A 23,780-nucleotide genomic window follows, 5' to 3' on the forward strand; every position below is an offset into this window, starting at 1 on the left:
TCGGGTGAAACAAAACCGAGAGCTGGTCACAGGGGGCAGTCTCTTCTTAGGTGATTCAGAAAGCATCCAGAGAGGTTAGGGTGGCTCGACACTGGCCAGAACAGCACCTGGAGGCCCTGGCCAGGTTTCCACCTCCTCTCCCTTCCCAAGGGACCTCTGGTAGACACATTAATGGGCAGTCAGAATGGAAAAAGACAAATCCAAACAGAGGGTAGGAAGAAAAACAGAGGCCATGGTGCATTATAAATTAAGAATTAATTATACAGCCCTTTAATGAACTGTGAGATTAAAAGGTGAGACTTAAAGTTCCTTTCAAGTCAAGTCCCGGGCCTAAATTTCTGGCAGTACCCAATAAAAAGCTCAAATATTAATAAGCAGCCTGATTTACAGGCTCTGACATGAGGCAGTGACTGCACACAAAGCGAGCCCAGCACCCAGCCCGTCTGACTAGGCAGCATGGTGGGTTGTGGGGGGCACATCCTATGAAAGTCACCTCTTAGTGAAGAGCCAGCACTTCAACGAGGACCTTCCAACAGAGCCTATCTGAGCAGATGCGAGGCGGCCATCCTCTGTCCCTCGCCCCACACTCACTGCCGAGTCAATGAGACCAGAGTCACAGAGGCTCTCAACTGCTCATTCAGTCATCAACCTTGAACACCGGGCCCTTCGGGGGTGCAGAGAGCGCCCCGAGCTTAACGAGCCAACCCCTCCTTTCTGGGAGCTGACCCCCTCCCAGTCCCTGTCCTGTCCAGCAGCAACGGCGGCAAGAGAGACATAGGATCGTGCACAGAGCCCAACAGGCCACAAAGAAAAGTCCAGTTTGGCGAGTAGATGGAGCGTGGTCTGCTCGTGTGGGTTTGGGGAGAGGGGCAGGTGACTTCCGGTGGAAGTGAGAGGACTCAGATGGGGGGCACCCGAGCAGGGACCTGAAGGAAGCAAGGGGGTAGCCCTGCTGGCATCTTCCAGCACTACAGAAGAGGAGTGTGGATTTCTCCTGCAGTGCCTTTCCCGTGGAAGAAGCAAGGACAGCAGCGCAGTTGGAACGCACGGGAGGGAGGGAGGAGGAAGAGACAGGAGAGAAGAGGCGGGAGCTCACGGGGCCCTGAAAGTCACGCGGGGATCTGGACCGGCTTGCTTGCTGGGTGTATCCAGGGCGACTTCTACGAAACAGCATTCCCTCTAGCAGCTCTTTTTAATAGAAAATCCTTGCCTGTATTTCTAAGAGCTAAGGTATCTTTATTTTTTTTTTCCTTGCAAAACTTTTTTTTTTTTTCTAAGCAGGGGGAAAAATATTAATTAATTGGTATCACTGCAGTCCATGAATGTGGTTTCCCAAGAGGCCAATAAATGGCACAGTTGCTAAACTGTGGTTAAAAAAAAAAAAAAAAGATGCTCCTCCCTGTGCTTCCTTAAAGGAACTTCAGGACCCTGTGATGATGTACTGGAGAAGAGGACGTAAAGAAAAGCAGCTGAAAACTGATGCCCACCAGAAAAATTCCAAAGTCGAGATGTCCCTGAAGTGAAGCCAAAGAGCTCGTAAAGCTCTAACCCTCGTGTCCTGTCCTCCAGCACCCCAGAGACAGCAGTGAGAAAACGTCTGAGAAGAAATGCATTCCCCCGGGTTAGAAGTCTCGCTTTGTGCTTTGTTATTTGAACACACATAAATCCCATATGTTTTTCCCTGATGTTTATTTATATGGCTTAAGGAAAAAAACATTTAAAGATTTTACACATAAGGCATTCAACATGAGCTGTAAATCAAAACAATGTTTCAACTACGTGTGTGTGATTGTATGTGTGTTTGTATGTTTGTGAGAGAGAGAGAGAGAAATTACAATACAGCTGGAATAATCATACATTTTCCCATTGCCTGGGGAAGTCTTGATTTACTCTTCTTATGCCAGTGAAAGTATTAATAGCACTCCCTTTAAGTGTCAAAAAATGTTGCCTTGGACAACAAATTGTATGATCACCTTCTCTATGGACTGTCCAGAAAATGTCAAATAATGAACCTTGCCATCCTCAACACTAATCAGAATATTTTGCTTTGCAAAACATTTTCATTAGACCAGTTTTAAAAGTTAAAGGTTGCCTTGGTGAGGCCCAAACCAAGAACCTCAAAATGAGGAATAAGAAATGGCAGATGCCTAGAGGAGAATTTGCCTCAACGTTACTGTTATTGAGTGACTAAAGTACTCTTTAAAACCAAGTGGGTGCTGCTTTGGCATCAGGGTAGCTCAGGACACTATGCCCCCTACGCGGGGCTGGTCCTGTGCCGGGAGCTGGGGTGAGAAGGTCAAAGCCTCGGCTCTTCTTTGAAGGGAGCTTATGATAAGCTGAAGGAGGCACACAAAGAGGCCAACACGGTGACAGCCACGCCCCAGAGTGAGACAGACAGTACGATTGCAGCGCAGAGAAGGGAGGACGAGCAGAGAGCAGGCAGGGCGCACAGAGGAAAAGATGGCAACCGCCCCTCGGCTTTCAAAATGAGACTGGATGGCAGGGGACGACAGGAGGGAAGGGACACCCTCCAAAGGGGAGTCACGCGTGCAAATGCAACAGGCATGGAAATTGGGGAGCCCAGAGTTTAGAGGGAGGTAAGAGAGGACAACCTCTAGGACAAAGTGGAGGTGTCATCAAGAAAAAAAGAGCTGACCAAGGGAATACTGAGAGTTCCCGAGGGATGTGCAGATCAGGAACTGACTGAGCTTGGCCAAAATGACTTCCATAAAGTGATGGACCGACTGGAGGCCAGGTTACGGTTGAGGAGTTAACTGGAGAAGGGGCCGTGAAGACAGCAGGTGCTGTGGTTTGGATATGGACCGACCCCGAAGGCTGGTGACGCTCAGAGGTGGGACTTGGGAAGGGCCTGATCACGCGGGCTCTGACCTGGTCGGGATTAATCCGCTGAGCGCTGAATGAACTACAGGGAGATGGCAGAAACGGTGGGTGGTGGGGCATGACTGGAGGAAGCAGCTCGCTGGGGGCATACCCTGGAAGGGTATTTCCTGTCCCCAGTCCCTTGCTGTCTGTCTCACGGCTGCCGTGGATGGAGCAGCTTTCCTCGGCCACACCCTCCCACATGGTGTTTCTGCCTCGGAGCCAGCCAACCCCGGACGGCAGCCTCTCAAACCGTGAGGCAGAATACATCTTCCCCAGCAAGCTGCTTTTCTCGGGTCCTCTGCCTCAGTGATGCACAGCTGACAGCAAGCATGAACTACTTTTTCCCCCAAGAAGTCTGTCCATGCAAAGGGAAGGCATGGGCGACAGACAGGGGTCTGGTCATTGTTTCTCTTTAAATAAGGAGAGGCATAAATAAATTTAAATGCTCGTTGTTAAAATGGGACTAGAGTTCAGTGGCATAGCACTTGCCGAGCACACAAGAGACCACACACGGGATGGAGGAGGCAACAAGGCAGGAAATGGAAGGACCAAAAGGGTAAGTTATTGAAGGAAGTGGGAATACAGGATGGAGTCCGTCGTGGTCAGGGATACGGAAAGGGAATCTCAGGGATCAGAAGACAAGACATTAATGTGCCCACTTTCAGTCAATGAAGCCATGACCAAGAGAGGAGGAAAGTTATAAGTGACTTGAAGAGAAAATTGAAAGTTTAGCATTACCATGGTGAAGAACAGAGGAAGTCCTTAATTACTAGTACCTTGAACAGTGGAGCCGGCAGATCCAGGGAGAGGGAGGGAAGGTACTTGGGAATGAGAGCTATCCGGCGATGTGTGCATGTACAAATACGGCAGGATGAACCCCACCACGATGGATGATTATAAGGCACCCCAGAAATAACACACTGCAGCATCACTGAGCAGCCCCTAAGATTAGACTAAGGTCGACTGTGGGTACACTGTGGCACCAATCCACACAAATGCGATCATTAGCCTCGATTCTTCAGGCATCTGGGGGAAAGACAAAAGAAATGACAAGTTTTACCACTCTCAGTGTTTCAACAGGTGGCCAAGTTAATTCAAGCAGATGGAAATACTAGATCAGGAAAGTAAAGGTGCTCCCCCCTCCAACTCTCTCCACCGTGGTGGGCTCTAAGGTTCGCTCCTGGAAGAAGCAAATCCCAGTGTCAGGTGGGCACTAAAGTTCAAACTTCCTCTGGGTTCTTCCATCAATTGTCCAATCAGCTTCAACTCCAAAGAAGGCAGGAAGGAGTGGTGAGCCACCTGCGAACCCGAGGTCCAGAGTCTACCACTTCTGGGTAAAACGTGCTGATAAGGACAAGGGCCAGAAGAGGTCATGGACGTGCACTGCAACGTGGACTGAAGAGAGACCACGAGAGTCAAAGATCTCCAAGAGTGGCGCCGGGTGCGATCTCTCCATGGGCACTGACGTCTTCCATACTGAAGGTGAACTTGGGACGGAGAGGGAAAACGCAAGCCAGGTTCTAAACATCCTGAGGGACACGTAGAATAGCCAGGATTGATGGAGACAGGGCAGCTGAAGGAAAGGGGTGGAGGAGCTGGTGCCAACCAGGCCTCAGGGAAGACTTTGTCAAGAAGCTGATGAAATTACATTTGGAGTCCACAGAAGGAGAAGTAGCAAATGTTTTGCCTGATTCAGACTCTTAAATGTTTTAGGTCTGGGCCTTCGATGAAGGAAGTTACAGGGTAAACAATAATCTGAGAGAAAGTTAGGTTTTACTTTATTTAGGGCAGACTATAGAGTGTTTTGAGAAAACAGAAAAAATATTCAGGAGGTTGATCCAGAAAGAATAATGGAAAGGGGAGTTCAAAGGCTGGAGAGCAAGAACAAAGCCGTTAGTGTCCAGGAACAGGCTGTCACAACCCATGCCGACTGCTGATTTTCCAGTAAGTCGGATAAAATAGGAAATGATAAAAAAAAAAAAGATTCATACATACCATAAACACTTTAATATAACTTAAAACATAAATGTACACACATGTGCCAATCTTTTGATGTAAGGCCAGGGCCTGTTCTCTGCACATGGGCCGCTGTTTGGAGTTATGCATCTTCTGTCTTACATGAACCACAGCCTTCATCTAGGATTCCCAGTCCTGCTTTCTTTAAAGTAGGAGAACCGCAACAAACTGATGAAATAAGCTGAATGCAAAACCTACCTGGATTTTTATAACCGCCAACTTATTCTTTTACCATTATCCTGCCTTTGCCTGACTAATAATGAAGTTTTATAGCGAACATTTATCAAGACTTTCCAAAGCAAAGTTTTGTTTTCCTAGAATCAAAACTCAGCCTTTTTTTTTTTTTTTTTGCATTTGATCACTTTATTCACTGTTCATTTAAAGTACATAACTAAAATAAATAGAGCTGGCTAACTAGGTTTGAGAACAAACTCAATACGATCGACCCTTGGAAAGAAGGCAGGTTAACTGCTGGAAGCAAGCGTACACAGACAACCTGGAGGCTTCTGTCTGAACATGTCTGTGGGCCACAGGTGACAGTCCCTGTGGTCTCTGGAAAGCAGCACTGGTCGATCCTACAAATCGGTTAAGAGAGCAACAGAGAGAGCTTTAAAGACGCAGGAGACAGGACAGGTTGCATTTTGCAGAGTGGGCAAAAAGCAAGGAGTGGGGTGCGGCTGACTTCTGGTTTCCAAACCAAGTGCCGGATAGAGTGCTTTTCTCTCCCGTGTGCTCTCTCCTGCCTGCTGCCTCCCTCAGTCCCTTATCTCCTGGGGCTTTTCCTATTTTGGGAAAGAGAGGCTGGGAGTTGAGAAGCATGAGCAAGGGCAGTCAGAGCTCCAGGGCAGGAATCTGAACCTCCAGAGTTGCCCGTGAGTCCCAGCCTCCCGCCATGTCCTCCTTCTCCTTCAGCCTCCACACCTGGGAATTCAGCCTGCCTGCCTCTCCCCTGAGCTTTTCAGTCCAGTTACAGGACCAATGTTCATGTTCACGTGGTCATTTGTTCTCTTCCTCTTTCTTCCCGCTAGTTTTTCAGGGCGGTGACTCCCAGTAACCATATAAGGGAAGGTAACAAAAGGAGCGAGAACAGCTGGGAGAGGTGGTGCATCCTGTATCCCCAGTGGCTCAGGAGACGGAGGCAGGAGGATTGCGAGTTCACAGCCAGCCTCAGCAACTTAGCCAGAGTAGGTGTCCGTAGGTTTCAGGCATCACCTCCTCAGTCCTCGCTCAGGTGACATTATCAAGGTAAACCCAGTCCACAGATAAATGAGCAAGACCAGAGGGGTTAAGAATGATGCCTGAGGTCACAGAGAACCTAGGTAAGTGGGCCTCAAAGGCGAACCGTAAACACACTGCCCCTTCTCAAATGCCCAGCTCAAGTGGAATCATTCGTGATATACAAGCGTTTTCTTACTGATACGCAATATCAATGATTCCACCACTTACAATTACCTCCTGCCACACACCATAGTGAAATCAGTGTAGGGCCCTCATCCCTTTGTTCTGATGTGCTGCTCGCCTGTTCAAGACAATGTAGGAAAATGAGCTGACTCAAGTGCACTCCTTGCGCCTGACCGGCCTTTGGAATGGGCTGAGAGAAGCAAGCATCTGCTCATCGCCAAAGCCCTTCCCACTCAACACCTGCCACAGTCCCTCCATGGACAGACACAAAATGTCCATGACAAAGTAGGGGGGGAGGTCGGGGAGTGAGACCATGCAACGGAATAGGAGCAGTGGGTAAGCCCCAACTCACTTTCTTGGTGCACTTCTTGACAGTGTTGATCAACTCCTGCATCACCAGGTCTACGCTCTTCAACGAGGGCCCTTTCAGCTTCACGATCTGCTTCTTGACAATCGCCTCAAATGCCATGTCTGGAGTAAACAGCCCTGTCCTGCAGGCAGGGAAGAAAGGAGCGCATTAGATCTCAGCACTGGATGTGGTGCCCAGTCATCTTGGAGGGGTGTTTAAGTTGACATGTCACTTAAAGTAAGCACGTGTTAGACCACCTTAGAAGTCATGTAGCAGTTTGTTCTATCCACAGCACCACTACAATAACGTCTTTAATAGCACTAAACCATAATCAGTGCCAATCTACAGGAGATTAACAATGACCTAAAAACAAGGCTTAAGGGCTGGGGACATAGCTCAATGGAACAGCACTTGCCCAGGACATGACACCGCATAGCACGTGCGCACGCACACACACGCCCAATGCTTTCACGACTTAACATGTGAGCTTTAACTAATGTTTAAGGGTCATGTGGGCCCTTCATGTTGCCAGATTACACCTGTGTAGATTCAATAGTTGCTAACTGAAAATATTCAGAGAAAAATTACATCTCTACTGAGCATGTACATACTTATTTCTTGTCACCTGTCTAAAAACTACAATGATTTACATAGCATTTACATAGAATTAGGTATTATAAGTCATCTAGATCTAAAATACAGGGAGGCTGTGTTGTATTACCTTGAATTCAGGTTGCTTCTATTTAACTCATGCTCATTAAATTATGCTTAGCCTTTGTACAAGAACTCCAGAAATGTGTCTCAAAATACTTTCGTAGTTCTTCGAAGAAAGTGCTGAGGACTGAATGTATGTGTCCCCTAGAAATTCTTCCTCAGTGGGACGGTGTCAGGAGGTGGAGCTTCTGGGAGGCACTAGGTCACTAAGCGTGGAATCCTAATGGATGGGATCAGTGCCTTATGGGAGGGGTCGTGGAGCCAGCCAGCTCTTTCTTCCAGGTGAGGACACGGGGAAGCTGGCAGCCTGCAAACCAGAGGAAGGCTCTCCCAGGGGCCCCTGTGCTGGAACCCTGAGCTTGGACTTCCACCCTGCACAACTGTGAGACATTGATTGTCACTGGTTGTAAGTCACTCAATTTACGATAATTTGTTATATTAGCCTAAAAAAAACCAAAGAAAGTAACTTAGAACATTCTCACTCTACACATGGGAAATTCAGGCCCAAGGCCACCCCACACACCCTGCCAGCTCCAGGCCCTCTGCTCTCCAATCCACCTTCCTCAGACCAGCCACATGTGAAGCCTTTGCCCCTGAAACCTGCTGCACCTTCCTAACTCTGCCCTCATCTGGCACTGCTTCCTCTGGGAGCCCTTCCCACCCTCCAGCCTGGGCCACCCCAGGCCCTCTGCAGCTCCAGTACCGCACAGTCACTAGCAGATGTCCACCTCACGTGCAGACACAAGCAAACGTCTGCACACAGGGCCCCTTGGCTGCCTGACATCGTCCTCGGAACAGGCAGGGTTCCACTCAGAAGTGTCTCTCATCCTCTTTCCCAGTCTTTCTCCACAACTCAGTTAAAATGAACCAGGGTCTTTTCTGTGTGGGTGACATGTGCTTAGGAGCTCACGGGGCCTCCTTCACCGAAACCCGGGGCTGTCGAGAGCAGGGTCTTAGCCATCTTTGCATCTCCCACTGTGCGGAGCACAGGCCACCAGTGCGGAAGGTAGCTTTGCTTTGTTTCATTTTGTTTTCATTGGAAAAAACTGGCTGACACTATAGGACATTACCCCGGGCCCAGACCAGGATGCCTGTTTCTTCCTCTACCTCTGCACCCGCCTCTGTCCAGAGGATGGGAAGCCTGCGTCTCTAGCCCTCCACAAACACTCCCTTTCTTTTGGAAGCTTGAACTGAACACAGGCAAACGCCAGTCACTTGCCTGATCCCGTGTATGTTTTTGATTGCATAGCTGATTTCCCTTCGCAGTTCCTTCTCATTGAACTCCATCTGCAGATGCAAAATGAGCCACAGTTATGACACTTAATGCCTTTGAATAATAATACTGTTGAATATTGCAGAATGAAAATAACTCAACGGAGTTATTAATAAATGGATATTCATGTCTCTCCTAAGCTAAACCCAGATGGTCAAAACATCTGCTTATGTAAAGTTCAAGGCAACATAGAACACGAGGGATTTCTGGGAGTTATAGTGCAGCAGATTTTAACTTCATTATATATAAGCAGTGCTTGGGCATAAAGGATGACTTTTTAGAAATTAAGCTGGCCACTCGTTGGAAGTGTCATTCCTCATTCCTCATTCTGCATCGAGTGACTCTGAGGGCATGGTGGGTGCGTAAAGGAGAGTGTCGTCTGCCGGGCAGCAGCATAGCTGACCCGAGGTTAACGATGGCTTCTTTTCCCCCTGGTGACTTCAACCACCTGCACTCAAGGCCTCTTTATAAAAGGAAATTAATAATATTTTGCCAAGCCAACATAGGACAGATTGCTGTATAAACATTTCCCAGAAGTCCTGGGTACCATAAATCTACTTGGAAGCAGGATCAAAGTGTCACAGAGCTGAGCCCTGGGAGGGAGATCCAGAGAACACAGGCTCACCCATCTCTGGGATTCGGCCTCTCCGGTCCTGCTTCCTGTCCATTCCTCCCTCCTGCTTTATGCCCTGGCCCAATGACTTGCCTAGGTCTCCACCAAACCCTGTGGCCACACGGCTGGGAGCCTTTGTCCTCCCCGCGGCCCCCTGCCACCTCCATCTAGCTGCCCATCCTGCCATGCTCTGCTCAGAAGCCTGGTTGCTTCTTGAGGACCTGGGCTGGGATCCACATCTGGGGCCGTTTCTGGAGCACCCTGTGCTGAAGCTTATCACTCGGCACATTTTAATAAAACTATCCACTTACCCATCTGCTTCCCACAGCAAGACAGAGGCACCCACCTCTTTGGATGTGAGCAAGTAGCTCAGTCCCGGAAATGACTTAGCTGCCTTCCAGGTGTTTCTCACTTGGCTAGTGCACAACAGAACCCGATGCACGCCTCCAAGCTGGGCACCATCGCTCAGCTTGAAAGCCAAAGCCCCAGCGTCCTATCAAGTCTTCCTTGTCTTCCAGCCCCCATGTCAATCCAAGCCCTACCGACCTCACCACTAAAATACCAAAAGGCATCCATTATCCCTCTATCCTGTCTTGCCAGGTCATTGACTGGGACACTAGAGAAATTTTAAGTTCTAGAGTCTCCCGTGCACAGACCTCTTCCAATACGCTGTGCCTCGCTGTGTGTTTATGACTTCACATCTTTCTTGAGGGGCCTCTGGGATGGTGGACAGTGGACCCACCTTTGGCCTGGCCCCTCTTTTCCTTACCTTACCTATCTCTTGCCCTTTACAGGCCAGCAGGTCCAGTGTTCTTCTAGAATCATCAGACAAAGCAGTCACACCCCAGCTCACATCCCCCCACGGCCTCCCCTATTAGGTGTGGACACCTTACTCCACCCTGGGAGGCCTGTGTGAACTGGGCACCTTCCTCCCCTGGTCCTCCTCTGCCAGCTCTTCACCTCCACGGGGCTTTGCTCCTTGTGGTTCTGGCTGTGGTTTAATGTCCCTCATCAAAGAGAACTTGCCTGAATGTCCCATTGAAAGTGGTCAAAGTACCACTTTTTTCCTGCTGTGTGTTTTGTCTGTTTTCTGTCCTTCCCCATTAGACCAATTAAAATGTCCTCTGTCATCGCTGGCCCCTAGAACTTGGACTCATACCAGGGGCCTGAGAAATACTTATTTATTTGGACAACATCTCAACCAGTTTTATTGAAATGATTTGGAATGTCGTTAAATTTCCAATACATAAAATCAGAAAGAAAAAAAAATTCTCTCCCGAGTGTCATGACCTGAGTACGAAGGTTTTGTTCCAAGAACTCCCCTGACCCGCACCCCTCAGGTAGTGTGGCCGCAAGAGGTTTGTGAAACAGAAGGTGGAGGGGAAGCAGCTCAAGGGGAAAGGGCGGCAGTACCGACCTTCACGATCTCAAAAGGGAAGCGCTCGTGGAAAATGCGGTTGATCTTAGCGCCACCGGAGAGCTCCAGGGTGTCCACTTGGTCCCCCGACCCTTCGATTCTCTTCTCAAAGTCCACGGCGAACTGCTGAACCATCCTAGAGTCATCAAAGAGACAGTGGCAGAGTCACAGGCGCCTGGCTTCGAGCCCTCCCGACTCTGCGGGCCTGCCGGCCTCTCCCGGGGTTCTTAGTGGCGCCTCCTGGTGCAGTCACGGGCGCTTCGTTGGGCTTTCTGAACTTTATCACCCGAAACACACGTCGTTAAGATTTATTTTAGACAATTAACTAGAGTACACATCTTAAATATCTTTGCCGTTAAATGCATTCTGTCCACTTGGCTGCAACGGTGAAATGATATTGAAAGAATACCTGACATGAAAATTCAAGTTACACAGTAAAACTTGGACAGTCCAGTGGAGCTCGGCGCCTGTGACCTCCCCCTTGCCAGAGTCCCAGCTGCTCCGCTAAACCCTCACACGGGTGAGCTACTCTCCCTTCCTCCAGTATCGCAGCCTCCTCATGCTCTAAATTTGTCCCAGATGATCTTGAGGGTGGCCATAGCTTCAAGGGTTATCAAGAAACTAGTTTCTCCAACCCTCAGGGCTAGCCCCTGCTTCCTGGGGGTCACTGGCCCATACACCCAACTGCCTGCTGGACAATGATTATCTCTCGGCTGCCCTGAACTCAATGCAACTAAAACTTGAATTGCTCAGCATCTCTCACTCCCAACTGCTGATTCTCCTGCTCTGACTTTCTCCTCGGTGGAAGGCATCAGCCTCAAGGCAGGGACGTGGGGCACCTGGACCACTCCCACCTGGCCTTTCCAGGTAGCCACCAACTGTTGATCACTCTAGCTCCTTCCATCCCACAGACAAGAGACTCTTCCTCTTCACACCTGACCCTGCCTGGGTTCAGCCCTCAGCAACTCTGCCCAGGGTTCCCGAAGCCACTCTAGATGACCGTCCTGCGTCTAGGTGTATCTTTGTCAAGACAGACCTCGCCCTGCCACAAGAGCACAAATCAGACCATCAGGCCCTGCCACAACTAACCTGGTCTTGTTTGTCAACATTTTGATATTAAGATTGTTGTGGAGTGGACGCACAGAGTCCCCCAAAAGCTCCCGTGTTAATGTGGAATATTCAGAGGTGCACGACTGGGTTGTGGTTTGACTGACTGACTGGAGGTAACTGGAGCAGGAGGGGCACGGGTGGAGCAGGAGGGGCACGGGTAGAGCAGGAGGTGGGTCGCTGGGGCACGCACTGGCGAGGTGCATCGTCCCCGCGACCCCTTCCTCTGCTTCCTGGTCGCCACGTGCCGAGCACCTTGCCTGGGCCACACCCTTCCGCCATGGTGTGCTGCCCAACATCAGGCTTGGAGTGATGGAACCCGCCAGCCAAGAACTGAGACCTCTGAACCGGTGAGCTCAGAAGTTTTCCTTCTCGAAGTCGTTCTGGTTACATATCATAGTCACCAGCAATGAAATGCTGGCTCACACAAAAATCAGAACTCCTTAGCCGGACGCCCAAGATTCTTCATGGTCTGGCTCTGGCCGCCCCTCGAGCGGTCTCCCGCCGCTCCTCCATGCTTACCTTCTAAACCCCAGGGAGGACACTGCCAGCAGTGCCCACACCTCCTCACCCACCAGGCCAGGCCCCTCCTCCACTCCCCGGCCTGTTTCCAGCACAGCAGGGAGTGGCCCACCCCGCCACGGCCTGTCCATCCATCCGCCCCTCTCCTCAGGGCCCAGGCTGTGCATTCCATCTATCTCCCTGCACCTCAGCACATTACGGATATTCAGCAAATATTTGTTCATTGAAGGAATGAATGATCTTAAGGTGGCTGGTTAAAACGAAGAAGAAAGATGGGGCTGGGGTTGTGGCTCAGCGGTAGAGCGCTCGCCTACCATGTGTGAGGCCCTGGGTTCGATCCTCAGCACCACATAAAAGTAAAATAAAGGTATCGTGTCCACCCACAACTAAAATATATATATATATGTATACATATATATATATAAAAAGAAAGAGGAAACAACTCTTTCTAGATCACTAAGTTTAGAAAGTCTAATTTTGATATATTAGAACTACGTAAAAATCTAATGAAAAATTCAAAATCCAAGAGGAAAAAAAATACATCTAAAACTTATATCTTTTAATTCTCTTTCATCAATACTGTGGGTGAATTAAATAACCACAAATTCTTTCAGCCAGAAAAACTAGAACATGATTGGGCTTAGCTCTGTTCATGCACGTGCTATTACTTTTCAAACACCTAGAAAGGTATAATGTGACATGTGCTTTCAAACACTGGAGAACATTAGAAAATTCATCTGTGGCTACTCTTTGCCCACCTGGGCCACTGGCCGATCCTAGACCACGTTGTGCCGAAGTTCACATATCTCTGGCCTCCTCCTTCTCTGGACAACTTCTCTCCTACTTCAGGGTCTCAAGTACTATTTTCTCTGTGAGCTCACGCCTTTCCTCAAGTGTAACCGCTTCCTTGCATGGGCTCCTAACATTTCACACTTCCCAGAAACACAGCATTATCAGCTTCTATGTCCACAGGATTAATAGCTTCTATGTCTGTATCCCGCGCTCCATGCAGACCTCTTCTGGAGAGCAACAGAGGTATTCATTGTTGAATCCCTGGTGGACAACGCAGAGCCAGACTCTGAGCGCAGCACACAGAGAGATCAGAGGAAGGAGGGAGGAAAAGAGGCAGGAAGGCAGGAGGGAGGGAGGGAGGGAAGAAATAGGCCAGCAGATAGAGGCCTCCGGAGGCAAGAGGCACTCAGTCCGCCTCCCCAAGTCAACCAGACAGCTGGGAAATGCTGTAACCTGAGCCCCAGGAAGTCAGAGGCAAGACCCAGAATTTGCATCCTAGTTTCAGTGGCGTGATAAGCAAATGACCAGCGCCTGAGCAGAAATGGCTTTCCAAGTTCTTAACCAAACCCAAGAATAAACAGCAAGAGTATTAGGGAAGAACTAGAGCTTATCAACTTTTAAATGAGGAAACAGGAAGCATTTAAGATGGTATTTAAGTCATTTACACATTTGAAAATCTCCCCTCAAAGAAAGGAATTCTACTGTGCGTTTTAAATGCCAAATTAAGGGTGTTTTGATTTCGAGACTGCAATGGGGATAATAGTGCCATAGAGGTGTCCAACGGCATCTTGGAGAGGACCTCAGGGTCCCAGGCTGTAAGTTCAGTGGAGAGGGACCTGACCGAGTAGTGCACAGGGATGAGGGAACAGAGGGGCCAGAAGTCGTCAAGAGAGAGGATCCTGGGCGAGACGCAGCGCCTGGCGATGCTCCTGCAACTGACACCTGCCCTGGGCAGCTCCGGTAAGTCTGCCAGCCGCAGGGTAAGATGGGAGGACTGCGCAGGAGCAGAAGAGGCTGGGAAGTTTGCACATTTGTATTGTTAAAATGCTACATTAAAATTATTATCAGAAAGGAAAATAACTAAAATGTGACCTTATTATCTGTGTGTGTGTGTGTATATATATACATATATATATATATATATATATATATATATATATATATTTTTTTTTTTTTTTTAGGTAACTTCCAGGTTCTTATCCCACTGAAAAGTGCACACAGATAAATCACATGAAATAAGGGAAATAAAAAGACAACATGGACAATGGACATCGATGTCTGCAGTTAGTTGTAAAAGGCAGGTAACATTTTCATTTGTATTCACTCATTTCTAAGACTAAGGACAAAAGTAGCCTGTGGGTTATCACTACTGGCTTTACCCCTGAATTCTGTGTCAGAAAGATAACCGGGGATGCACCGTTGGTTAAATTCGTAACAACAGAATTAGATGAAAAATTATTTCCAGAAAACATAAAAGCTCAAGGGCCACAATGTAACACAGAGCCTCGGCCCACTTAGTTGCTCCTGTTAAACCTAAAAAACAATGTGAAATAGACCCTGGCCAAGAACCCGGGGACCTGAGCTTCAGGTGAGCAAGGGAGGAGGGCCACCTACTGCAGCAGGGCCTTGGTCTTCCGGGTGGGGTCTTCGGGCTTGAAGTTCCTGTAGGCTTCCACTTCATGCTCGATGGACAGCAGCTGCCCCTGCAGCTTGTTCCTGAAGTTTGGCAGGGTATCTCGAATGTGGTTCGTAAGTTGCTAAAGGAAACAAAACAAAATCATGCATGTACACAGAAGATGGAGAAGATTAACTCACAAAACAAAAACCAGCCTCCACTGTTTTTTTTTTATGCGCTCCACCACTGAGCCACATCCTCAGTTCTTTTTAATTTTTTTATTTTTACAGACTGCATTTTGATTCATTGTTCACAAATGGGGTGCAACTTTTTGTATCTATGGTTGTATGTGATGTAGAACACACCATTTGTGTAATCATACCTGTACATAGGGTAGTGATGTCTGTCTCATTCCACCATCTTTCATACCACCGCCCCCTCCCACCTCTCAGTTCCCGCACATAATCCAAAGTTCTTCCATTCTTCTCTCTCCCCCCACCCCCATTATCATCATCCACTTATCAGGGAAAATATTCAGCCTTTGGTTTTTTAGGATTGCCTTATTTCACTTAGCATGATATTCTCCAATTCCAATCATTTGCCTGCAGATGCCATAATTTTATTCTTCTTTATGGCTGAATAATATTCCATTGTGAATATATACCACAGTTTCTTTATCCATTCCTTCATCTATTGAAGGACATCTAGATTGGTTCCACAATCTAGCTATTGTGAAGTGAGCTGCTCTAAACATTGTTGTGGCTGCATCACTGTAGTATGCTGATTTTAAGTCCTTTGTGTATAAACCAATGAATGTTGGTGTGGATGTAGGGGGAAAGGCACACTCATACATTCCTGGTGGAGTTGCAAATTGGTGCAGCCACTCTGGAAAGCAGTGTGGAGATTTCTCAGAAAACTTGGAATGGATCCACCATTTGACCCAGTTATTCTACTGTTTTCCTGATCATTCACAACCTTAGAAATGACACAGACATCAGAGGTCACATAGGTAGAGCGAGACAAAGCACCAACTCTTTCCTCCACTGCCCTTGGAGATGCTGATTCCTCCGTTGAGCGTCACTCCTTTGGTTATCTCTGTTAACACATAGTGCTACGGTTGCGCTGCCTGATAACATGGCCACCTGGACGACCCATCGCATCGCCTGCCTCATAGAAAGGAACCTAACGTCAGGCCGTGGTGGAAATGACGCCAGCCACGGGCTGCAGGTGCTGCCGAAGCTTCCAAGGCCAAATGGTCCAGCGCCCTGGGGAGCTCAGGTGGCCAGGGAGCCAGGCTTTTCTGCACTCTGCAGCTCAGGCGGCGCTTCCTGGCTCCTCTACCTCTAGGCCCCGGGCAGCTCTGGTTGGTGCCTTCAAGAGACTGAGCATAAAATTCCATGACTGAGGGAGGGAAAGCTCTCTGCTGTTGACAAGTCCACCTGAATGGTGAATGGCATTTCCTCTGGGCTCAGCTGCCATCTCAAACTCAATACAGTGAAAACTTCTCCAAGAAACTGTCTGAGCATGAGTCGTAAAGAACCAAGTTGGGACAGGGTGGACAGGGTGGGGTGGCACACACCTATAATCCCAGCAACTCAGGAGGCTGGGGCAGGAGGATGGCAAGCTGGAGGCCAGTCTGGCAACTTCATGAGACCCTCAGCAACTGAGAGAGACCCTGTCTCAAAATAAAAAGTAAAAAGGCCTGGGGATGTAGCTCACTGGTACAGCACCCCTGCATTCAATCTCTAATATGGAAAAAAAAATAGGAGGAAGAAGAAAAAAGATTGTTCAGCTCTCTGTCTTATGTTCTCTCTGTAATGCAGTGACAGAAAATTCTGAAAACAATGATCTTCCTGATCTGCTTAGTAATAAACTTAGAATTGAAAGAGATGAACTTCACAGAAATGCAGCAAAAGTCATTCAAAGGGAAAATCAGTACACCCAGACAGACTAGAGAAATGACTTTAAATCAGCATAAAGATGACTTAGGTGCATCGAGTTTACCTGAATACACCTATTCAATAAGCCTGCAGTTAATTAGCCATCGATACTCTGTACCGGTCCTCCGCCCACAGTACGGCTTGCTGCTGCTGCAGCTGTGAATCAGGAAACCAGAGAACAGAGGACTGGATTCCCAGCAGCAATGTCCAAAGACACAGGACCCAAATCCAAGAGTACCAGCCACCACAAAAGCCAGCGAGGGCCAATGGCCGTGTGAGCTGGGACATGATAAAGACCCTGGGTTTCCACTCTGCTGCTCAGACACCTCCCTGGTCGGGCAAGACCGTGGCCCGTTCTTCACCTGCTAGAATACTTCCTCCTTTAACGCCTCCTGCTCCTTGCAGGCCTGGGAGCATTAAAATTCCTCAAACCCGGGTCTGAGGCCTCCTCTAGCTCCCTGCCCGCCCTCCTGCAGCAATCTCAATCTCATCCACCTGTGGCTCCAGTAAGCCCACAAACACCTGCCGCTGCTGCAGAGTTAACTCGCAGCAGGACTCACCTCTGCTGCGGGCATGCTCCTGACCACCGAGTGACTTCTCCTCTGGGCGTGTCAGTGACACCTCAGCCTCAGCTTGTCCCCAGGGAGCCCCTGATCTCTCCTCGGGGGCTCCCTACAGTGCTGCCTGCAGATCAGCATGGAAGCTGGCAGGTTGTCCTCCACTCCTTACCTCTGTCACCCATAGTGCTAATCTGTCACCAAGGTCTCAATTTTCCTAAGCACTCCTCAAATCTCCCTCAGTCACTTCCGGCTGGTCCTACGTGAGACCGAGCTACTGTAACTTTCATCATTTTTAGTTACCTGCCCCTCCTGGTTTTACTCCTCACTGGCTGCTCTCCTCCTCCTCATCCCACACAGTACCATATTCTTTTCTAAAAATCGCGGATCTGATCCTGTCGTCCCGCCTCAGAGCTCCAAAATAACTCCCCACGGCCCCTCGGGTGACAGCCAGATCTTTAATTTGATCTAAGAACATTCCAGGACCCCACCACTGCCCACTCTCCTCGGGCCCCCATCACGGCTGGCCCGTCCTTCTCTGCCTTGTAGCCACGGTGGTGTTTCCTTCAGTTCCTCACAATTTTTATAGCTTTGTCCAGATTGTCCACAGAAATGGGACCTCAGGGTCAGAAGCACTGGTTCACATAGAATTAGCAATAAAGTTATTCTAGTTTCAAATATAATATGGAAACCTTGGAAACAAAGTGATTATGCAGAAGAGATGTTCAGTATTAAACGCATTCAACCTTCGGTCGGCACAATCCAGTTGTGTCAAAACTTGGGGACCACCTGTATGACATATTGGTCAATCATCTCCTATTTTTTTAAAATGCAAAATCTAATTTATTTCCAACTTTCTCTTTCTAATCATATTAGTGATTTTCCTGTAAGATTTTTACAGGTTGAAAGCAGTAGTCTCACAGAAGCTTTACCGTGCTGACTGTGGTGTGAGAATATCACGGTTCTTGTATGACAAACCACGGGTCCTTCTCAACTGCATTCATATTCTTAAAATGATACTACCAAGTGCTGCCTCTGAGCTTCCAAGTGCTCTTTGAGCCCTAAGTAAAAGTACGAACTTCACGGAAGTCTGTACTGTGTCACTTCACGTACAAGCATACCTCTGCTTTCTATTTTCTAAAACCTCCTCAGTTTTATCTCAATGGTTGAGATGCAACGTCCTTACCTGTGGGCACCTCCGCTTACCCTTGGAGAAGCTGACGTCCATCACTGCCTGACCATGCTCAGAGATAAAGGAGGAAAGCGTAACTAATGGGCATGCTTGTGAGGAAAGCTGCTCATCATAAAAGTCACTGTCATCAAAACTCAGGAAGGGCAACCCAGGCACAAGGGAACTGGTCATGGTGCTCGACCACAGCAGGGGAAGTAACCTCTGCCCCGGAGGAAGTGCGCTGAGGCTTTATGGAAGAAGTGTGTGCGGTGGGGCGGGGCAGGGAGTCAGAGGCCCAGTCAGATCCTGTTTACTTGGGGAAAATGGGTTATCTGGGAAAGTGTTTTAGATTAGTGGCAATCAATGATAACTTCATCAGGATTTGTTGTTTTGAAGATTTTAAATAAAGGAACAAATCAATCCCAAACAAAACCATGAAGAAAGTCTAACCTAACCATCACATCTTGGAACTCCACAAACAGATCACAGGAGATCCACTTTTCAGAGCTACACAAGTCTAACTGCTCAGGGGAACTACACGTGGGGAGAGAACGCATGCTCAAATGTACACTGGGTGCCCCATTCCTCAACAGGCATGTGTTTCTGTTGGAGCACAGCCCCTTGACAGTCCCTCCGCTACGGTGAGCTCAGCTCCCTGGGACAGTAGCACTCTCAGTCACTATCTAAACTCCTACCATTTAAAGTGGAGGTCTTGCTTTGAACAGAGAAATTTAAAAGTAAGAAATATGTATCTCAATGGTCTACACATTTCATAATGTTTCTTGTTGCTTAAAAGAATTTCCTTACCTGATTCAGGACCTTCTGAAGGTGTGGGGTCCCCATACGATCAGCAATATGTCTGTAAGCCGGATGTGAAAGAAAAAATTTCCTTTCTGCCAACATGGCTGCTTTAATGTCCTTCTTCCCGTCTATGTCCTTCTGGCTTCTGTTGACCACCCCCACGTAACCTGAAACAAAACACCACAACACAGCCCTATGGGGCTTGGCACCCTCCTGTAACTATTCTCGGGAGATGTCAGGGCTCCCAAACAGGCTGAGTAAGAAGGCAGAATGGGTGAGGGGCCTGAAAACAGGGTCCCTTTACAAAACTGAGTCTGAGACGATTGCATTTTAACAAAGACCATTAACTTGACTAAAGATGATTTTTGACATCAATAGAATAATACCCCTCACATTTAAAAGTGTTGTACATTTTAAGAGAGAATGTCTCTTAGTTATGTCGTGTTGCAGGAACATAAATACCACACTTAACAACAGAATGGTATATACTTGTGTAGTCTGTGGTGAATACTCACTCTCCTCTAAACCCCTTCTTTTTCCTGCTTTCTTACCCCTGTTATTTTGAGAAACAGTTCTCCTTTTGGACCATTTTTAATACATCCTATGGGAATACACTGCCATTCCATAAAAAGTAGAGTTGATAATAAATCCATGCCTTAGGACAGGGAAGCCACTAAAACCACGCTGACATAATGTCAAGAAAGTCCCGTGTAGACCAAGTACATTACCCCTGCGAAGAGGCAGCAGCTTGTTCTCCAGAACATCCCGGGCATCTGTTCCTTCATCCATAAGATCCAGTTTGGTGATGACTCCAATGGTTCTCAGGCCTGCATCGTAAATAAACCCGTTAGGACACCATCTGAAGACCAGCCAACTTCAGAGGCCACGTGTCTCCACACAGAGGGGGTGGCTCTTATTCTCAGTCCTTTATTCTTAGTCTTCTTACTTACTTCTATCCACTGCCACCCCAGTCTGGTCAATTTCTACATGAGGAAGGGAGTTTTGAAATCAACCATCTGTATCCATAAGATGACTTTCCATTGAAGAGAAAAATAGCCACACCACATGGATACTTCCAACAGTCACACATCACTTAACCATGGGGACATTTTCTGAGAAATGCACCCTTACTAGGTGTCACCACTGTGCGAACACCACAGGGTGTACCTGCTTAAACCTGAATCACGTAGGTCCCTCTGCATATGATCTCTCAATGCTTTCAGGTGAACGTGAGAGATGGAAGGGACACCAGTGGAGGCCAGCAGACTGTATTACAGTCAACTTTTTATGGTTGTGGTATCCTCTTAAAATAGTACATAAATAAGCTAGTAACACATTTATCATCAAGTGCTACACTTTCGTACCAGCAGCACGGTAGGTTTGTTTACACCAACATCACAACAACACGGGAGCACACGTTGCCTACAGTGTTATGAGAGCTGTGACATCACCAGGCAATATGAACTTCCAGCTCCATTACAGCCTTATCGGACCACGGCTATATATCCAGTCTGTCACTGGCCAAAATGTCATTATGCAGCACATGACCCTATATGAATTTATTTTTGAACCATGCATGAATGGAAACCACACATTTTAGCTTTCTGCCCAAGTATCCCACCTGATGTGGATTTTTAAAAATTTATTCTTATTAATAAACAAATAGGCTATGGATGAACCAGTGATGAGCGTGTGCTGTAAACCAAGACCATCACTGATCCAGTTCTGAGCACTTGCTGTTAAAGAAATAAAAATTAAAGAGGCGGACTGGGCTGTGGCCCAGGGGTGGAGCGCTTGCCTAGCATGTGTGAGGCACTGGGTTCCATCCTCAGCACCACATATAAGTAAATAAAATAAAGGTGAGCTGACAGAAGAAAAAATGAGAAAGTCAAAGAAAATCGGGTACAGAATAGTGATATCACCAAAACACTGACAAGTCACACAGCACTGTTTCTTAGAAAAGGCAATACGATTAAATGGAAAGAAGACTGAACCGGAAATCGTGAGGCTTGGGTTTTAGCCTGAAGGCAAGTCACTACTCTCTCCAGTCTTAGTTTTCCTCATTTGTAAAACAGAGTTGGAGAATGTGATCTCTAAGGTTCCCTCCAGTGAGCACTCAGGACCCAGAGATTTTCCCAGCACATCAGATGCGTGGCATTTCTTCATGGTGTGGACACTACCTGCCCAACAATTCGTATTAAGTTTGCTTCTCTGGGTTTCCAGTTACACGTGGTTACTCGGGACACACAGATTTCTTTTACTTGAAACTACTCCAAAATAATAATGGCTAGTATTTATTAAGCCAGCTATGGATTTAAATGGCTCATTTATCTTAAATCTTCTAATTCTTAAAAAAAAAAAAAAGAAAACCCACCTACAGATTTTTGAAGATGAGGAAAAGAAAGCAGAAAGCGAGAGCGACTCACCTGGCAATGAGTCCAAGCGTCTGGGTTGAGAGCCCACGTGCCAGCAGGTGAGAGACCAGAGGAAGCCCAGAGCGTGACTGCTGGCTCAACAGACCAGCAAACGCAGGAAACGCAATTCAAGAAAACCAACAGCAGGAGAAGGCCAGAGCTGACCGTTTATTCTACAGCATTTGAGAAAGCCTCAAGACTGAGAGGTCCACAGCTCTGAAGATAGTGGAGAGGGGCTGACAGGTGGGCTGAAAATAGGAGCCATGGACAAATGAGGGCAGATTTTCACAGCTGATGAGGCTTGGGAGCAGCCCCGTCTACGCTAGCAGGACTCTGTAGGTTGTTCTCTGGGAAGAATGAGTGAGAGAGGCCTCTGCATTCAAGGCACTTGGGGGATCAGGTATTGAAAGAAGGTCATTAACTGAGTCTCTACATACCGAATGGTAAGATCTGCTCTCCCCAGTCCAGCTCCCTAGTCTGGCTCCAAGAAAGAGCAGGATGGCAGAAAATCAAAGAAGGTGAGGAACATTCCAGAAAAGCAAAGAAGGTGAGGAACATTCCAGAAAACCAATGAAAAAGAAGAATAGAAAAAACATCTTTAAAAGCTAAAGAGATGATTATAATATTGGATGATTATTCCAATATATGAATAACTGGCATGGCAGGAAGAAAAGATCAAATAGAAAAAGTGACAAGGAAGGAGAGATCCTACTCAGAAAATATTCTGCAAGTCAAAGATATAAACCGAATGAACTCAGCAGGCCTCTGATACAATATAAACACACACACAGCTCTTTACATCAGTACGAAAGTTCACAACACTAGGAACGGGTAAAAGATGCTAGAGAGCTCCCAGATACATTTTAAAAACCGATCAATGTTTTCAAAATTCCAAGGGAGGTTTTTTCCTCCTGCATCCGCCATTGCTGCCATTCCACACTAGGATTCACTTTCACTTTTGTAATCCCTGGTTGCTCTGCTGTGGTGGTGCCGTAGATCCCCAGGGAGCAGGCCTGGTTTTTGAGCCCCAGGAAATGGGGCGGGCCAAGATGGCGGCCTAGAGGGCGGCTGCATTTCACGTTGCTCCAGGACGCAAGATTCAAAAGAGGAGATAGTGAGAGACTTGGGACCAACTCAAAGCCGCCGGGTGAGTCTCTCCCGTTGGGGAGGCGTCCCGGATGGGGCAGTAGCCCCGGAACGCAGGGAATCTGTGAAGTGGAGTTGCTCGGCGAGATGCCCCTCCCCCCGCTGGAGCGGTGAACACGGACAACTGGGATCATCGTAGAGGCGGCGGCTCAGCACAGCGCTTGGACTCGAGCAGCCACTGGGGCTCCGGGCAGCTGCCTGAGGAGGAGCTGCGTGGCGAGCTGTTTAGACCCAGAACGACCGCTTCTGAACACCGGGGGGTTGCCCAGAGGAAGAGGAGAAGCTCGGCGGGTCACTTGGTCTAGGAGTGACTGCATCAGAGCCACAGGCGGTTGCCAGAGGAGGAGCTGTGTGGTGAGCTGTTTGAACTCAGAGCGAGCGCTCCTGAACACCGGGGGACTGCCCGGAGGAAGAGGAGGAGCACGGCGGGACGCTTGGTCTAGGAGTGACTGCATCAGAGCCACAGGCAGTTGCCAGAGGTGGAGCTGCGTGGCGAGCTGTTTGATCTCAGAACAACTGCTCCAGAACACTGGTGGCCTGCCTGGAGGAGGAGAGCGATGGGACACTTGGTCTAGGAGTGACTGCATCAGAGCCATAGGTGGTTGCCAGAGGAGGAGGAGAGTGGTGAGTTCATTGGACTAAAAGCAACCACTCCTGAACACCGGTGGCCTGCCTGGAGGAGGAGCATGGTGAGTCACTTGGTCTCGGAGCCACCGCTCCTGAACACCCGGGGGGCTACCCCAAGGAGGAGGAGGAGGAACAGGGCGGGTCACTTGGACTTGGAGTGACTGCCTAGGGCTACGGGTGGTTGGCGGGAGGAGGAGACCCGAAGTGAGTTGCTTGGACTCCTAGTGACTGCGTCGGAAACCGGGCGGCTGTTCGGAGGAGGAGGTGTGTGGCGGGTCTCTGGGTCTCGGAGCTATTGTACGGGGCTCCAGGTGGTGGCTCAGAGGAGGGGCTGCATAGCCAGGCGATTGGTGCAGAGCAGGGTCCCAGGAGCTAGGTGGCTTCTTGCTGGAAGAGCCGCACAGAGACACGCCTAGGGGCGG

At 48.3% G+C, this 23,780-nt stretch overlaps 1 protein-coding gene across 7 annotated transcripts in view; it reads right to left on the reverse strand.

The window, feature by feature from the left end:
• The window catches only part of Dnm3 (dynamin 3), a 472,254-nt gene that overhangs the window by 282,864 nt on the left and 165,610 nt on the right, over positions 1 to 23,780 (reverse strand). For all 7 annotated transcript variants that reach the window (XM_047520009.1, XM_047520011.1, XM_047520008.1 and 4 more), the window contains exons 5-10: positions 19,900 to 19,998; positions 19,178 to 19,338; positions 14,702 to 14,844; positions 10,667 to 10,802; positions 8,583 to 8,650; positions 6,653 to 6,791 (exon numbers count right to left, since the gene is read on the reverse strand). In XM_047520009.1, the coding sequence (XP_047375965.1) occupies positions 6,653 to 6,791; positions 8,583 to 8,650; positions 10,667 to 10,802; positions 14,702 to 14,844; positions 19,178 to 19,338; positions 19,900 to 19,998 (746 nt within the window). The remainder of the gene's footprint in view (positions 1 to 6,652; positions 6,792 to 8,582; positions 8,651 to 10,666; positions 10,803 to 14,701; positions 14,845 to 19,177; positions 19,339 to 19,899; positions 19,999 to 23,780) is intronic.

This window comes from Sciurus carolinensis, chromosome 12 (assembly GCF_902686445.1).
Source record: "Sciurus carolinensis chromosome 12, mSciCar1.2, whole genome shotgun sequence".
Taxonomy (NCBI): domain Eukaryota; kingdom Metazoa; phylum Chordata; class Mammalia; order Rodentia; family Sciuridae; genus Sciurus; species Sciurus carolinensis.